The 18,569-nt window shown below is 42.5% G+C and overlaps 1 protein-coding gene across 15 annotated transcripts in view; it reads right to left on the bottom strand.

Annotated features, from left to right (window-relative positions):
* ANKS1B (ankyrin repeat and sterile alpha motif domain containing 1B) overlaps positions 1-18,569 on the bottom strand; it is a 462,906-nt gene that overhangs the window by 300,381 nt on the left and 143,956 nt on the right. For all 15 annotated transcript variants that reach the window (XM_048500513.1, XM_048500514.1, XM_048500506.1 and 12 more), the window contains one exon: positions 10,530-10,710. In XM_048500513.1, the coding sequence (XP_048356470.1) occupies positions 10,530-10,710 (181 nt within the window). The remainder of the gene's footprint in view (positions 1-10,529; positions 10,711-18,569) is intronic.

Genomic DNA, 18,569 nt, shown 5'->3' with positions numbered 1-18,569 from the left:
CCCCCACCCTGAAACAGCATCACTTTCAATGTTTAAACTGGGGACCTCAGATTCTCCCTTTAAATCCATGTGAAAGGGGGTGGATTTAAAAGAAGAATCTGGGGAAATTTGGGGGGTGACTGCTGTCAGGGGTGCAATTGTTAAGCTAGAAGGACCAAACTTTCAGGGTATCTTTATGAGACTCTCCTGATGATACCACCCAGGTTTGGTGAAGTTTGGTTCAGGGTGTTCAAAGTTATGGACCCTCAAAGGTGTAGCCCCCATCTCCTATTCTCCCAACAAATCCCTGAAATCTTGGTGCTGTTAGCCTAAAAACTGCACCCCCTGCAGGCCAAAAACCAAAAAAACACAAAAAATACAAAAAAACCACAAATGGGGGCAGAGCTTTGGACATGTAATGGGGGGTTTGAACACAAGAACCCCCCCTTACCTACGTCCTTGACTGTTATCATAGTTTAATACCTAACAAGTAACACTAAACTAACATTAAGTATCTGACTATGAATATTGCATGGTCACAAAAAATACTAGACAGACAAGTTTAATATGTATAGTTTATTTTACAATTTCAGACATTTCTCTAGTCAGCTACTTATCCACAGAGAAAGATTTGTTATTTGATAGTATCTTAGTATTACATAAAGTCTTTCTATTGTTTGTATGACCTAAATACAAAGCTACTTAACCTTTGCAAAACAGTTGCTTTTTAGAATAAATAACTAGCTTAATGTTCCCAGCATTGACAGGATAATCCTAAAGTCAGTCTCCAAATTATTTAGCATGGGAAGTAAACTTTACCATCCATGATTTGATGGTGGGAAAGGCAGGATATAAATATTTTCCTTAATTATAATGGCCTTTCACCTTATAGAATTGATGTGCTCTATATTTTTTCATTAATAAATGAACACCATGATTTACTGGCATAATGTTGACACATATATTAGTATAACATAGGAATGCAGGGGCAAACAGTGGGCTGGCATAGTGGCCAAAAATGGTGGTGCTACAGATGTGCCAAGAGAGAAATGGGGCTTAGTCGATATCCCAAATCTTGTTCTACCGAAGCGTAATTTTATGCTGGAAAAAATCCTGGTGTTAGTGTAAACACTCCCACTCAGTTCAATGGGCAGAGACCAAAGTCTTCTATCTGCTTGCCTCCCGCTACATATGGACAACCATAGGGCAGCTTAGCATATCAAATAGGTTTGCACTGAGTCACAGCTCTCCTAAGCACAAACTTAAAAAAACATTCCCATACCTGAGATGATAAGGTACATGATATGGGGGTATATATCTCTGGCATCATGCCTGCACACTTAGAACTTAGATCTGGGAGGTTTGGTAACAGGGCACTGGGATAGCCAATCAGCATGAGCGGTTCATTTCCAGTGACTGGACCAGATGCTGCAAAATCTCAGTTGTGCCTGAGACTCCTCCAAGGTAACTGATAACTAGCCACATGAAAGGCTAAAACTAGGGATCCCAGTCTTGCTAAATTGATGTTGTGCCTTTTCTGCTGTGTTACAGCCCCTGATACCCCCAGAATATTATTTATATATATTTCTGCTCTAAAAACATATTGGCCAAAAAGCCAGTTGCCAAAAAACACTCCTCTGGGTGTAGGTAGCCGCATGATCGCTTGACCACAAGCTAAAGGTCAAAACTACTTTAACAAAAGCTAAGTTAAGATAATGAGTTACTCCTGGCAACCTGGAGGTCTCATTTGAGTTACTAGCATGATTGATTACCACACCTTGCTATAGAAACTGTTAAAGACAAAGGATAAGGAAAGTCACCCTGCCAGCAGATACTGTATTCTTTGTTTCGCTTGGAAACACAGGTCAGCAGCAAATACTTACTGCTCTGCATTTCCCCCCCCCCTTTTGTAATGGTTCTCCTAAAAGCCTTTACCTCTCCCAGGTCCAAAGGTCTCAGCCAAAATCTGAATATTTGGGCAGTGACCCTACAGGGTTAATCTGCATGGGAGCATTGCAGCCCTCCCTCATTTAGCTTAACAATGTAATCTGGCCCTATTGTCACGGGGTTAGCAGTAGGTGAGCTGACTCATCAAGGTCAGCACCCCAAATCCAGCACAGATGTTACAGAAACAAAACTTACTCTGATTGGTTCTTTTTCCCGCCAAAGAATGATCTATCCTATAAAGGTTTAGTTCACCTGGAGCACCTTGCTCATTGCCACTTGTTCCTCCCTTGGTCTTGTTGGTGTTGAGACATGATATCGTCTTCACCGGGTTTCTGTGCTGGCGTGGAATCCCTGCCTTCTACTTCGTCTACTCTCAAGAATCGTTAGGTAACGTATTACCCTGCAAAACCCCATTCCTTTTCTATCCTCCCATCTATCTTTCAAACCTTTTTATATACTAGAACTTGAATGTATGTGCTCTTGTGCCTTACTGCATGTGTGTATTTTTGAACTAAATTTATACAAAACATTTAAACTAGGGCACTTTAGTGAGAGTTTGGCCATGTACCAGATGCCCAAGGTGGGGTAGCAAGTTTGGGGAATATCCCTAGGAATGATTGAACACATCCTTGGTTAACGTGCAGGGTTTTAGTGAGGCAGCTGCAAGCAAAGGAACTGTGCATGTTCATGTGGAACTTGGAAAAGATGACTCACTGGGAACTGGGGTGTTCCCAGAAAGGGAGTGAAAGAAAGGGAGTGAAAAAACTTTCCCTGGCTAAGTGCATGGATTCAACAACTGTATGAAACTTACAAATGTAAGCAGGGTATTTTGTTCCACTAATGTCTGTGCCTGGCTGGTTTTGGTGCAATCCCAGAATGAAAGCACACTGGATCTGCTACCCCTACCCAGCCTGTTATGCCTCACCACATTGGCCACCCCATCTCTGTTCACATCTCTAGGAAAGCATGCCTCCACTATTTCCTGCTGAAATAATTGGGAAGGGAAAGTAAAAGAGCTTTAGCTAGTGTGTGTTCATTTTCCTAACCTTAGTAACAGACAAAGCTTTGAACAGAAGCTGTACTTTTGAAACTGTATTATGTATGAATTATATCAACATAGATTTGCTCATTCTCAAAGAAACAGCTAATTTATATGACCTCTTTTAAGAAACAGGGAGGATGTGTGTTCTCATTTAGGATTGCTAGAGAAGGAAGGAAGGAAGGAAGGAAGGAAGGAAGGAAGGAAGGAAGGAAGGAAGGAAGGAAGGAAGGAAGGAAGGAAGGAAGGAAGGAAGGAAGGAAGGAAGGAAGGAAGGAAGGAAGGAAGGAAGGAAGGAAGGAAGGAAGGAAGGAAGGAAGGAAGGAAGGAAGGAAGGAAGGAAGGAAGGAAGGAAGGAAGGAAGGAAGGAAGGAAGGAAGATATATATGCTAAAGAATTAGTGTCCCTGGTTAGCAGAATACTAGATTTCTGTGCCTCAAAACAAGGATTTGATTTTTAAAATATTTATTGGCATAACTGTATGCCATCAGAACACCAGACTTGCTCATAGACTCTCAAAATTCATTCACCATCTGAAGGAACAAATGGGAGAAATCTCATACAACTACTGTGAGGATGAACAAGATAGAGCTGCAGGTATTTTGTATGCAAGAAGGTCCAATACTAATTTTATTTTAAGCAGATGTGAAGGATGCATATTAATCACCATGTTATATATTTCAACAAAACAGCTCATAAAAGATAAAAGGAAATGACAGCTTTTCTTATATAAACAACCATATCGGACAGAATCAAATCAGATGTAGAAATTAATAGGTTTTTTTAAAAAAATGCAAAGCATAAGATGTTCAGGTACTATGTTGTACTCTCATAAAATCTTTTTTCCTTATTTTCAATTTAACAGAATATTTAGTATTACATCATTTGTATCAAGACCTTACTTCTTCAAAGGATATCTTTCTTTTGATCATTTAAACAAATCCAACCAGCATTCAATTTGACCATGCATTACAGCTTCTCTATATGTGGAACGACAATTTTGTACACACAGGGCTGTATGCTATGAAGTGCCGCAGTAACAGGCTGCGGGATTTTTCCTGCATCCCCTTCAGCCTTGCAACAGAAAGGCAATGCTACTGGCTGGGTGACCCACATGCACAGAAAAATACAAAATATGGGCAGCTGCATGGAAGAGACGAACACAAGCAACATTATCCGCTAACATGCTCCACTAATGGGCAAAAAAAAAAGGATGATGTTGCTCATTTTCTCTTCTTAACACAGTTGCCCATGTTGCATGGCTTTTCATCCAGATCTGTCTTCTTTGGCAGTGCAGTTTAGGGGCTCACTGGCAGGTATGGTAGAAAATTCCATTTCCATCCACTTCTTACATTGGTGCTTATAGAATTCTATCCCCAGGGATGATGCTTGAATTTGGGGGCTCATCTTCTGCATGCACAGGCTGGCAATACATTTCATAGTATATTCATGAATGCAGATACTGAAATATGTCACAACCAGATGCACATGCAAGTCGTTTTCATCCACACATTGCTAATGGAAGTCTACATTCACATCTATTTCTTGAGGCAGACTGGGATTGTGAGTCCTCAAATACAATTTGGACCACTGCACTCATTTTTTTTCTCATGCATAATTACATGAATGCAGTTATTTGCCATATTTCTGCACTCACAACCCAAAAAAATAAAAATCATAATTTTATGTCTTTGATTCACTAAAAACAAAAACAGATGTACAAAAATTTTGGAGAAACATACCACGTTTCTCAAAATTTAAGCAGACGGGTATGTATGAGTGTGTGTGTGTGTATGAGAGAGAGAAAGAGAGATGTAATGCTTAAAGTGTTAGAATAGGATCTGGGAGATTCATATCTCCACTATGCCTTGCTGGATTACCTTGCTGGATTACCTTGTTCTGACCTTGATTTCAGAGATATTTGGACCATGAACAACAATAAAGTGGGACTTAATTAATTAATTAATTAGCACTACTTTACATTTAATTAATGAATTAGTACTTTATAGCCCAATCCAAAGGGGGAGGGGTGAATGTGTCTATGGAGCCGGCATGGGCAAACTGGGAGGTGAGTAGGCATCACAGAGCTCAGTGGCAGTCAACCTGGAAGGGAGGCTGGCCTTTAGAGCTGTGTTGGTGTCCAGGAGGAGGATACTGGTTAGAGGCATTCTGGGAGCATTCTTGGGGGTGGAGCTGACACTAGCTTCCACCTGGTCTTTGCTGCCTGGAATGTGATGCCCGGGATGTCACAGTTATGCCACCTTTTTGGCATAACATTTTGTTTCAAGCAATGAAGGGCATTGGCATAATGCCCATTGGGCAAGGTGGGCAGCTGCCCAGGGCATCACCTTGTGGGGGGCATCAAAATTCTGGGTTTGTTTTTGGGTATTTTTAGTGGTTTTCCATTTTGGCCTGCAGGGGGTGCATTTTTTAGGCTAGCGGCACTAAAATTACAGCGTATCATCAGGAGACTGTCCTTATGCTACCCCCCAAGTTTGGTGAGGTTTGGTTCAGGGAGTCCAAAGTTATGGACTCCCAAAGGGGGTGCCCCATCCCCCATTGTTTTCAATGGGAGCTAATAGGAGATGGGGGCTACAGTTTTGAGGGTCCATAACTTTGCCCCCCCTGAACCAAACTGCACCAAACAATGATGGTAATAGCATCTAATTGCTGTCATTGTAACTGTAAAGTTGCCGCTACTGTTATATTTTGTTATATTTTTAATTTCTGGCATTGTAATTGAAAAGCACATCTCTTAAACATATGCATTGACCCTGTGCGGTTACTTGGTCTTTTTAAAAATAAATACTCCTGTAAAATAAATATTTCTATTAAATACATACATACATACATACATACATACATACATACATACATACATACATACATACATACATACATACTCCCATCACTTTTGTATTTGAAAATTCACTGATTTTTAAGGATGTTTATGTACTTTTGAACTAGTTGTCAGTCTACCGAAGGTTAACTGGTGGCCAATAAAAATGGACCTCCATACTCTTACTGTTCCTAAAAGACTTGCATTTCAACACTAGAGAGATAAATGCCCACCTCCAGTAATCCATAAGATTGAAGACTTAGCAACCTTATCAATATTTGTATGTAAGGCATATAGATGGTCTGAGGTGGTGGAAGATGCTCCCTTAGATGGGTCCCCTTCCTTAGCTGGTGGTCAGATATCCTCTCGCACTGAGGATACCCCTCAGGGAGGTGGGGGGCTCCTTGTAGTGGGTGATTCGATCATTAGGAATATAGAGAGTTGGGTTTGTGAGAGGCGTGATGACCGCATGGTGACTTGCCTGCCTGGTGCGAAGGTTGCGGATGTCACACTTCATCTAGATAGGCTGTTAGACAGTGCTGGGGTGGAGTCAGCAGTGGTGGTCCACATTGGTACCAATGACATTGGGAAATGTAGCCGGGAGGTTCTGGAAGCTAAATTTAGGTAGCTAGGAAAAAGGTTAAAATCCAGGACCCCCAAGGTGGCATTCTCCGAAATGCTACCTAAGGTTCCCACGTCTACCAGGGCGAAGCTAGGGCAACCAGAGATACAGAGGTCTCAATACGTTGGATGAGAAGGTGAGTGTAAGGCAAAGACGGGGTTTCAGCTTTGTCAGGAACTGGGGAACCTTTTGGGATAAGGCAGGCCTGTACAAAAGGGATGGGCTTCATCTTAACCAAAGAGGAACCAGGCTGCTGGCGCTCAACATTAAAAAGGTGGCAGAACAGCTTTTAAACTGATCACTGGGGGAAAGCCGACAGGAGCTGAGATGACTTCGGTTAGGAATACCCAGAGTCCATGGGGATGCAGACAGAGAGGGAGGTTTTTTCTAAATCAAACTACATACAAGCAAGGAGCATAGCAATGTGATACAGTGATAGTGTCTACAAAAGGCTAGAGGGCAAAACACATAAACTCCCAGGTCAGGGATACACAGAGACAGAGTATAGAAGTGTCTCTATGCTGGCCAGTGGCAGAAGCATTTGACCTAAAATGGGGAGCTGGAGTACTGTGAGTTTTGAAGGAGGACATTGATATAGTGGGCATCACCAGAGACATGGTGGAATGAGGGGAGAAACCAGTGGGATGCTGTTATCCCAGGTTACAGGCTCTACAGGAAGGATAGGACCAGGACGTATTGGGGGGTGGGGTGGCCCTCTACATCAAAGAGAGCATAGTGTCACATAAAATAGACAATGCAGGGGGAGCTGATTCCTCTACAGAAGCACTGTGGATATCAATACTCAGGGAGGTGAAGCATAGTTTAACATTAGGAATATATTATCAGTCCCCTGACCAAAGTGCACAAAGAGGATTCTTCTGAGGATGGAAAAAGAAATTACAGAGAGGCCAACAAAAGCAAAAATGTGCGTGGTATCGGGCGATTTTTAACTATCCCCTACATAAACTGGAAAAATGCATGTTCAGGTCACTTAGTAAGGGAGAGAACATTCCTGGATATGCCCTAAATTGACTGTAGCTTAAGGAGCAGATGGTTGTAGAGAACCAACCAGGGAGATGTGATCCTAGATCTAATTCTATGTGGGACCCAGGACCTGGTGCGGGAAGTCCAGTGTTGTTGAGCCGATAGGGAACTAGCGACCACAATGCTGTCATGGAATTCAGTATCTCTGCATGCTAACAAGTGACAACTACTTTAATGTAGTTACATCTAAGCTTCAGAAAGGGAAATTTCTCAAAGATGAGGGGGATAAAGTGCGCAGGAAGCTGAAAGGGGAAAATCCAAAGAGAGTCAAAAAAATGCCCGCTCCAAAGGTGCTTGGGAGGTTTATTTAAAACACAGTCTTAAAAAGCTCAAGCTGGAATGTGTTCCACTTGGAGGTTAGGAAAGGCAGCGCCCAGTCCAAAAAGAAAGCCACCATGAGGTTAACAAGGGAGGTTGAGGAAATTATTAGGAAAAAAAAAGATGTCTTTTAGAAAATGGAAGTCCAAACTTAACTCCTTTGATGAAGAATACCAGAGAGAACACAAATGGTGGTGTAAAGAGAAGCTCAAAGAATTAGCTGTAAGGGGAGGCAAAAAAGGATTATAGAAGGGCACGCATGGCTCAGCTAACATCCAAGACTAGGCAAACAAACAGTTCTTCAAGGTACATGCAAAAGCAGGAGGCCAGCTAGGGAATGCGGTAGGCCAGTTAGATGATGAAAGGAACAGCAAAGGTGTACTAAAAGATAACAGGAGATTGCAGAGAAGCTGAATGAATTCCTTTGCATCTGTCTTCACCCCCAAGAGGAGGTGAGGAAAATTGCTGCACCTGAACCAAGCTTCCTTAGGAGGTGAATCCGAGGAACTAGGCGAAGATAGTGGTAAGATTAAGGAAGAAGTTCTAAGCAGCCATTGATAAACTAAATGCTACCAAATCCCCAATTTGGCCCAGATTTCTCATTGCATTCATCCAAGAGGTTCTTCAAAGAGCTCAAGCATTGAAATTGCTAGATGTTCTCCACATTAATATGCAACTTATCCCTAGATGAAACTGTGGCTCCATCCCTGAAGACATTTGGAAGAATGGCCAATGTCACACCAATTTTTAAGAGAAAAGAAGGTCTTAGGGGGGACCCAGGAAATTACAAAAGGCCAGTCAGTTTGACATCTGTTCCTGGTAAATTAAAGTAGAATCTACTACAAACTAAAGATAAAGAAATTATAAAACATGTAGAAAGAAAGCAAGACCTGCTGAGAAAAGAGTCGGCATGGCTTTTGTAGAGGCAAGTCCCATCTTACTGAAAACTTATTAGAGTTCCCGAGAGGTGTAAAACAGACATGTGATGATAAGGGAGAACCAGTGGACATTGTCTACTCTGGGATTTCCAAAAAAAAGGCTTTTGACAAAGTTCCTCACCAGAGACATGTTGAGAAAACATCGGCAATGAAGGGAATAAGCAGGGAAGTCCTCCTATGGATTAAAAACTGGTTGAGAACAGGAAACAAAGGGTGGAGTATAAATGGGAAGTTCTCACAATGGAGCTAGCAATTGTAGGAGTGGTGTCCCCTAAGGATCCAGTTTTTTGGGGACCAGTGCTCTTTAACTTCTATTCCATGTAAATGACCTGGAAGTAGGTGGCCCAAGGATTTGCAGATGATACCAAATTATGTGTAGGGTGGTAAGAACCACAAAGGATTCGCGAAGAGCTCCAAGCGGACCTTGATAAATTAGGTGAGTGGGCTAAGAAATGGCAGAATGCAGTTCAATGTAGCTAAATGTGAAAAGTGATGCACATGGGGCAAATCCAAACTTCACATACTGCATACAGGGTCAGTGCTATCAGTCACAGACCAGGAAAGGGATTTGGGCGTCTTAGTTAATAGTTCCATGGGAATGTCAACTCAATGCATGGCAGCTGTGAAAAAGGCAAACTCTATGCTGGGGATAATTAGGAATGGAGTCGATAATAAAACTTCTGCAAGGATTTGTCATGCCCTTTATACTCAGAAAAAGCAGTAGGTGCGAACCGCCACTTGGGAGTACTGTGTTCAGTCTCTGAGTAGCCACATCTCAAAAAAAGGGATGATCGGAAGAGATAGAAAAAGTGCAAGAAGAAGAGTGCAACGAGGATGATTGAAGGATTGGAGCACCTTCCTTATGAGGGAGAGGCTGGCAGCGTTTGAAGGACTCCTTTAGATTTGCAGAGAGAGGCGTCTGAGGGGGGATATGATTGAAGTCTATAAAATTATGCATGGGGTAGAAAATGTTGACAGAGAGAAATGTTTCTCTCTTTCTCACAATACTAGAACCAGGGGGCATACATTGAAAATGCTGGGGGGAAGAATTAGGACTAATAAAAGGAAACACTTCTTCACGCCATAGCGTGTGATTAGGTGTTTAGAATATGCTGCCACAGGAGGGTGGTGATGGGGCCACTAACCTGGATACAAGCTTTAAAAAAAGGAGCTTGGACAGATTTTGCTATGGAGGAGAAGTCAATCTATGGTTACCAATCTTGATCCTCCTTGACCTCAGATTGCAAATGCCTTAGCAGACCAGGTGCTCAGGAGCAGCAGCAGCAGCAGAAGGCCATTGCTTTCACATCCTGCATGTGAGCTCCCAAAGGCACCTGGTGGGCCACTGCGAGTAGCAGAATGCTGGACTAGATGGACTCTGGTCTGATCCAGCAGGCTAGTTCTTATGTTCTTATGTTCTTATAGATGACAGCAGCGCACGGGGATATTTTTAGATATTTGAAAAACTTTCATAGATGCTTAAGCAGCAAGATCTAAGCCTATTCATCATTTTTGATCCCACACTTTTATACCTTATGCCAATAAAGGTCTATTGTGACTGTGATTGTGATCATTTTTGATAATGTACATTGTAAAATATATTTAGAAACTATTTTGTTGTTATAATATAAATAAAAATATTTTAAAAATTTAACGTCGTTCAAAGTAATTCAATATCAACCTCACTAACAACTCTTACAGCTTAATGTACATCTTAAAAAATAATGGCTCAGAACTACTTTGATTCTCAGTTTGCTTCAGCATCACAATGTATGATTAATGTGCAATTCTTTTTTATGTTACCTGGAATATCATTATCTTCAATGCTGCCCTCTACTGATCCAGTGGAATAGTTAGCTGGACTGATTGGAGGACTGGAAGTAAAGCTTGCATATCCAATGGAGGAGTTGATTTCAAAATAATCATGGCTGTGATTTGATCGGTGAAATTCAAAAGCTGATACTATTGATGTCCGTTGCTTGGGCTGGAAAAAAATTGAGTTGAAATGTAAACATTTAAAATTGTGTTCTATTGCTGATACCATTTTTTTACTAGATTTTTAAAAACTTGGTCCTGAAAACTTTTTTCCCATTTTCATTATGTTCATCTCCTGTACATCACTCCTGAGATCATTGTTTTCATCCTCAGGGAAAGCTGTATTACAATCTCAAAATAAAATGTCAAGATAAGACAAACACACTTGGGCTGATTCCGCATGGGCCAAAAACAGGGTGTGAAAATGGTGTGAAAACAGTATAAACCCTTTTACACAGTTTTAAACCCTTTTACACCATTTTCACACTGCTGTTTTTGGCCCATGTGTAATCAGTCTTGGAGTTCCATCCAAAGGGCTCTAGAGAATTTGCCCTTCCCAGGGCACTTACCCCAGTGGAGGGGACAGACCCACTGGTAGCCACCTGTGAGAGGCATTTCCAGAATTTTTAATAGATTATGAGTGTAATTTTAAACAGGTCTAGCCAGATTCCTATTTATTATTCAATGGAGCTTATTCTTCCTTGGTCTTCATAGTGCTGTTAGGCTGCAATTATTTTTTCCGAAGAGCAAGTCCCATTGAATAAAATGGGACTAATTTCCAATTAAAACTGCTTAGTATTTCTCCCCAAATCCTTGTTTATAGCACACCATACAGAAAGGTTAACAATGAAAGGAGTAGACAAAGGAGGGGAATCAAATAATAAGCAAGGAAAGGGGGAAACAGTTTTATAGAAAGCTGGATGTTGAGGGGTTACTTACAGAAGGGGTAACAAATACAATAAAATAAACAATCCTGATAGAGATGATGAAAGAACATGTCAGAAAAGGCAAAGAAAATTGTAACAGAATAAATTGTGAGAATTATTTTAAAAAGGTAACAGAAATGTCAGAAACTAATGAACAAAGATATGTAAAACACCAAAAGCTTGAATTGGATGCAGAGGGTAGCATGATTCAACAAAACAAAGTTTATCATTACATGAACAAGATGATTCTCCGACCAACCCCCTGCCATGCAAAAATGGTCTACCCTATAAACTCATGTATAAGCCGACTGGTGTATAAGCTGAGGCACCTAATTTTACTAGCAAACCCTGGGGACACGTATTGACTCCCGTATAGGTGGGAAGCCGGGAGGCAGAGGGAGCTCCTTATTTAGGCAATGACATCAGGGAGAGTCACTGCCCAATTAAGGAGCTCCCTCCACCTCAGGGCAGGCTGGGCTTCCTCAAACCCAGCCTGGAGGTGGAGAGAGCTCCTTATTTGGGCAATGACATCAGGGGGAGTCACTGCCCAAATAAGGAGCTCCCTCCACCTCCGGCTGCCTGGGTTTCCTGAAACCCAGCAGGGAGGTGGAGGGAGCAACAAGCAGCTGCTGCAGCCACAGGGAGGTCATTTGGGCCACTTGCCCCCAGCCTGGGCGTAGGCCTGAAGAGATGGCTGGTAAGCAAGACTCATGTATTAGCCTAGGGGGCATTTTTCAGCCTTAAAACAGGGCTGTATCCAGTAGTATACACAATGGTTTGTGCTCTTCCATATAAACCAGTTTCTAAATTCTGGTATAACTGTAATTCATATCCGTGTTTGTTTAAAAGAGTATATATACCATAGTTTGTGGTAGACATCTATCTATTACTATGGCTTGCAGCAGAAGTCTTTAATTAAATTACTGTCCAGGGGGAAAGAAGGACAGAGTACGTGAATCTGAAGCCTGCAGGCTTGGTTCTTTTTATTTGTTTGTCTATTATTTTATCTTATGGCAATGCTTGCTGAGGTTTTCAAGGTAAGAAATGTTCTGGGTGGTTTGCCTTTGCCTGCTTCTGCAACATAACCCTGGTATTCCTGGGAGAATTTAAATCCAAATACTTGCCAGGATGAACCCTGCTTACCTGCTGAGATCTGACAAGATCATGCTAACCTCTGCTATCCAGGTCAGGGCTCAAGCTTGTGCATACAACAAATTATGATTTATTTTTACATCTGATCAGAAACAGGGAATAATGTGAAGTGGCACAGACATAGCAAAGAGTCTCACAAAATTCTGAATTAACTAAAAAGGGGAAATAGCACAATTCAGCAACAAACATATTGTGAGCAATAATGAAAGGTGCTCTGTAAGATAAAAGTGAAATTAATTTCTCATGGGGAAAACTTGGGAGTGGGAAAGGTTAATTTTGCCTTGCTCAATTCAATGTGAAGTCAGAGAGAAAGAAAAAGGAAATGGCAATGAAATAACAGACTTGCTAATGAACACTATTTCTCAATATAACCATATAAAAGAGGTAATATATAATATAGGGATATTTCTTACATATATTGTTGTGATAGAATTTATAATTGTTCCCTTATTTTAGTCTAGTGTGTTAAACTGAAGACTTTTCCAAAGGTCACATGTTCACATAGGCAGTTCAGTTAGATGAGTGCTTACGTAAACCTGTTGGAGTTGCACCTAAGATTAACGGTCCCATCCAAAGGGGTCTCTGTGTGTGAATCTGTCTGTGGAAGCAGAGTGCAGATGCTCCAGAAAATTTGCCCTCCCAGGGTCCCTTGCCCCAGCGGAGAGGTAAAACAACCAGCACGGGGCTGCCACAGTCCTCCCCAGCACTGCCACGTGGCACCAGTTGTGGTGCCAGTGTCCCTGCACCCCTGCCACTGGTGAAGCGGGGGCAGTCTAGGGCAGTGGTGGTGAACCTTTGGCACTCCAGATGTTATGGACTACAATTCCCACCAACTCCCATCCAATAGTTGGCCATGCTGGCAGGGGCTGATGGGAATTTTAGTCCATAACATCTGGAGTGCCAAAAGTTCACCACCACGGGTCTAGGGTGTAGCTTTAATCATCCCCCTACCATAGGGTATAGCTTTAAGCATCCCCCTACCATCCATTCACCCTACTGCACCAGTGGTTAGGATGGCTGACTTACGCCATCAAAAATGTGGCGTAAATCTATTGTGCTCAATAGGAGCTTCCTGGTGATGAGGAGGGTATTCAGCTTTGTTGTGAGGGGGGAAGGGCAAGGAGATTGTAAGCCCCTTTCAGTCTCCTGCAGGAGAGAAAGGGGGGATATAAATCCAAACTCTTCTTCTTCTTCTTCTTGTAAGCCTCCCAATGCCACCTGGAAGCCTCTATGTAAGCAATGGGGTGACTTTACATCAGCACCACAGACCACTGCCCCAGAGTTTCAATGTGGTTGCCCAGCTGTTTGAACTATTCCTCATTCTTTTGGGGTCTTCTTTTGGAACCCAGAAAAATTACAGACAGGTTTTCTTCATCCATGTGGCATGGAAAGAAGAGCACCTATGTTCCCAGTTCAATACTTATGGGGCTTTACATCTGACATGGAGAAAAGTTAGTGCAGAGCATTCTGGGGAAACTCTCCTAGCGACTTCCCATCCTTTAAAATAACAAGTTTTAGATTAAATCAAGCACTTGATTAAATCAATTACTTGATTATCCTGTTTCTAAAATGAAAGTATGTTACAACCACAGATTTCAATGGAATTATGAGTGCATGTGGATTTTGAGGACTAGGAAATAATACCCCAGCACACTTGGACTTGTAATGTCTACAGACTACATAACGTGACAAATCAAGTAAGGACTGAATAGTTCAAAGTTGCCAATGGGCCTTTCTCCACTCGCTTCCATCCCCTCTATGCCGCGCGCTGCTCTCAGCGCGCGGCATCCCAGGCGCGCGCCCAGGCGTCCCCACAACCCCGCGCTCTGTGCGGGGTCGTCAAAAGGCGCCGTTCAGAAGAGCGTCTGGGATGCCGCGCGCTGAGGGGCGCGACAGCAGCAGCTTCGGGGCGGCTGCACTGTCGCCGCCCCTCTCAGTGGGGAGCGCCGAGGGACCCCGCGCTACTCTCCTCGAGTAGCGCGGGGCTTAAGGGAAGTGGGGAAAGGGCCAATAATTTTTACTTTGAACTGGAGGGTTCACCAACTGTATTCTGTAATACAGCTGTCAAAGCCACTATCACATTTCCAGCTCCCTTCCAACAACACTGCTATCTAGACAGGTATATTGGGCTGCTATTTTTAAAATTCATTTTTGTCTAAGCAATACTTGCACATTTGTTACTGTAGATTCGGATTGTGTAGTTTAGCAAAACAATGTTCGATTCAAATAATATATCCAAGATTATTCTACAATATATTTTCTGTCATTGAAGCAGTGATATACAATCATAGCAAAACTCATAACCATAATGCTAACAATAATATGATATATAATATATAGATATATAATTACATTAACATTAATCTAAAATACAACAATAAAAAATACCACAACAATATACACCACTGAATGAATAATTGCTGAAACCTCTATGATACAGCCCAGTCCCTGATTTCTAATACCTGTTTCTGAAACAGTCATATCTTAATAAGCTACCAGGAAACCAACAGTGACATTATTTCATAGGTCTCCATTAGTTGGACATTTCAGAGTAGGCACCACAGAGAAGGCACATCCCACAGTTTTCACATCTCCTAAACTGGCCATATCTGAGAATATGGGTAAATACATAGGAAAAACCCAGACTATAGGGCCCAGACTATAGAGCATGGAAAACAGAAAATGTGTTAAAATCCTTTATGCCATCTGCAGGTTAGACAATCATTGTCTTTTCTGATTCATCATTTCATTCATATTAATTCAGTGCACTCAAAGGATGCCATCCCACAAAATTCATTGGGAATTTAGCCATGGATTTTAATGTCCAAATAATGAATTAGTAATGAATTAATCCAAAAGCAGAACTATTCAGTGTTCTGGATCCATCTGTTGATAATTATATCATAAAAATAGAATTTTAAAGCATTTCCCAATTAACTATCACACAACAGCTTGTTCTAATAATGCCTCCCTGCTTTCTTGCATGCCAGCCTTTTTTTTTTGCTTTGAAAATGCCAAAAAAAGCAAAAGAAGGCAAATGTCTAATACAGCAATGTGGAGAGATAGGAAACTAGGGATCCTGTACAACAGCCAACAGGATTTAGATAATTATGAAGGGACCTGAAAGGGCAGCTTGAAAGAATGAGCTAAGAAATGAAACCAAATGGATAGTAATGTATACTATTCCCCAATTGAGGGGGGTGAATCATGTTATGGAGGTGGCATGGGACTGTGCCAACACATTTGCCCCCTCCACCAATGTAAGAGGCACCCTTGTCAGTTGAGGGGACAAAGGTGCAAGCATCTGGCGCATTGGTGAAATCTGGAAGTCCAGACTGCTCTAGAGCTGCACTGGTGGCCGATGGATGCCGGTGCAGGGGGGGGGGGGCAGGGTATTCCTAGAGTTGACATCAGTCAGCTTCTACCTTGTGTTTACGGGCAGTTGTGTTGCGGCAGTTGACTTATGCCATCCTATGGAGGGCTTTCTGGCAGTTTTGGGGGTTGGGGGGTTCTGCCTCTTTGCGCCACTAAAGCCTTCTGAAGGCAGCAGGCTGCTCCACAGGGGGACTGTCCCTAGTCATCTCGAGCTGAAGATTGGGCTGGAAGCTGAGTTTAGTGATGTCAGGGTGGGGGTGGGGGTTACAAAGAAGCAGCAGTGCTGGCAAACAAATGCTGCTCAAAAGCATTTGAAGCAACATCATAGGTTTGCAATTAATGTAAAAAATTGCCAAAATTAAGAGCTGCAATTTTACAACCAGAGAAACAAGTATAAAGCAGAAGACTATGTCACTTCACCCTAAAATTAAGCATATAATTTCCCCGCACAAATTCTTAAGAAATCATAGTTTTTGTTTTAAGCAACATAATTGCTAATTCTAGCAAAGTTGATAGCCATATAAATAGGGTAGTGAAAGCAGGTCACCCACAAACAAAATATATGGAGAACACCATATTTGGGACATCTCAAGAATGCAGGACAATATGTATTTCAAATATCAAAAAGAATTACTAGCTACCACCCCCAAACCAGCCTGGAAATCACTGAACACATTCATTTTTCTCCATGAGGCACAGAATATTGACATCACTTGATCTACAGCTGAAGTACATGAGGGAAGGGGGATTGGCCTAAGTCCCTTTCTGCTTATTAGCAGGAGTGCCCAACATACAGCCTGTGGGCATCATGCCAGGTGCCAACACTTTTCCTAGTGCCAGCCAAGTGCTTTTAGAAAGATGGTGGGGTCAGGCGGGTTTTTATCCAGCACGACTTCTGATTAGGCACTGGAAATCTGACTGGCTTTGCAGATTTTTAGAAACATAGTTTTGGCAGCAGATGCACCACAGCACTAAGATCACCATTGTGTGACTAAAGGTAAGCTCAGCGGCCACTTTGGGGCTGACTACGCCTCTTACAGCAGACTTTTTGGCTGCACCCACCATGATGTAAGAACTCCAAACAAACTTGCAAGCTCAAAAAGGTTGGGAACCCCTTCCTTGTAGTAATATAGAGGGCAGTGGCAGAGCTACAAGGCCCCTCCCCTTCCCCCCACAGCACCCCCTTGCAGCACCCCTCCTTCCCACACTTACCTTAGTTCCTTTCCTTTTCCTAGAATTTTTCAGGCTGAAAAAAAGGCCTATTCACAGTACAGGCTAAAAACAGCCTGAGGAACTACAATTCCCAGGAGGCCTTGGGGCTCACAAGGTCTCCTGGGAAGCATAGTTCTCATCAGGCCATTTTTAAGCCTGAACTGTGAATAGGCCTTTTTTTTCAGCCTGAAAAAGTTCTAGGAAATGGAAAGGAACAAAGATAAGTGTGGGAAAGGGGGAAGGGGGGCACCGCAGGGGGGGCATAGGGGGGCAGAAAATATAGACTGCACACCGGGCACAGTTTGGCCCAGCTATGCCTCTGATAGAGGGGGTAAAGGAGCAGCAGTGGTGTAGGAGGTTAAGAGCTCGTGTATCTAATCTGGAGGAACCGGGTTTGATTCCCAGCTCTGCCACCTGAGCTGTGGAGGCTTATTTGGGGAATTCAGATTAGCCTGTACACTCCCGCACACGCCAGCTGGGTGACCTTGGACTAGTCACAGTTCTTCGGAGCTCTCTCAGCCCCACCTACCTCACAGGGTGATTGTTGTGAGGGGGGAAGGGCAAGGAGATTGTAAGCCCTTTTGAGTCTCCTGCAGGAGAGAAAGGGGGGATATAAATCCAAACTCTTCTTCTTCTTCTTCTTCTTCTTCTTCTTCTTCTGAATAAAAATAGTATTCTAGAGGCGATAATTAATAATAAGTAGGTGGTGAGTAGCGATCCTAATTACCTCCTCAAGAATACTATAAGGTAGGGGTTCCTGAGCAAACTAAGAAAGAGAGGGGAAGCCAGCTAAGATGGAATATTGTTACTGCCCTCAACCACAGTCCTGTTGGAAGAATTCTATCCTGCAAGCTTTGTGGAACAGTGATGGATCCTGCAGGGTCCTGGTTTCATTAGGCAGTGTATTCCACCAGACAGAGGCAAGGGTCGCAAAGGCCCTGGCCCTGGCTGAGCACAGCCAGGCAGTTTTTGGGTCAGGGATCTCCAGAAAGTTATTTGCTGAATGCAATATTCTCCAAGGGATATATCAGGAGAGGCAGTCCCACATATGCACCAGTCTCAGATTTAAGGGCTCTGTCCTCCTTGGAGTTTCAAAGCGGATTTTTTAGGATTAGGGAAATATATCATTTCAATCCTAATTAATTATTCCCAAAGGACCATTTCCTCTTCATAGAAGCCAACCCACCTAACAGTGTCCTGGAAAGAATGGAGAAATTATGGTGGGATGTAAATACCATATGCTACTCCTCCCTCCATTCCAACTGTTCTTTGCAGCAGGGATTCCCAATCTTTCTGAGGCTGCACGAAAAGTAAAATAATCGGTTGTGCATAAATCTGATCGTAACTCTTCAACATTTTGGGC

The sequence above is a fragment of the Sphaerodactylus townsendi genome, linkage group LG06 (assembly GCF_021028975.2).
Source record: "Sphaerodactylus townsendi isolate TG3544 linkage group LG06, MPM_Stown_v2.3, whole genome shotgun sequence".
Lineage (NCBI taxonomy): Eukaryota > Metazoa > Chordata > Lepidosauria > Squamata > Sphaerodactylidae > Sphaerodactylus > Sphaerodactylus townsendi.
The sequence above is the reverse complement of the archived record's forward strand: the minus strand, read 5'-3'. Positions and strand labels throughout refer to the sequence as shown.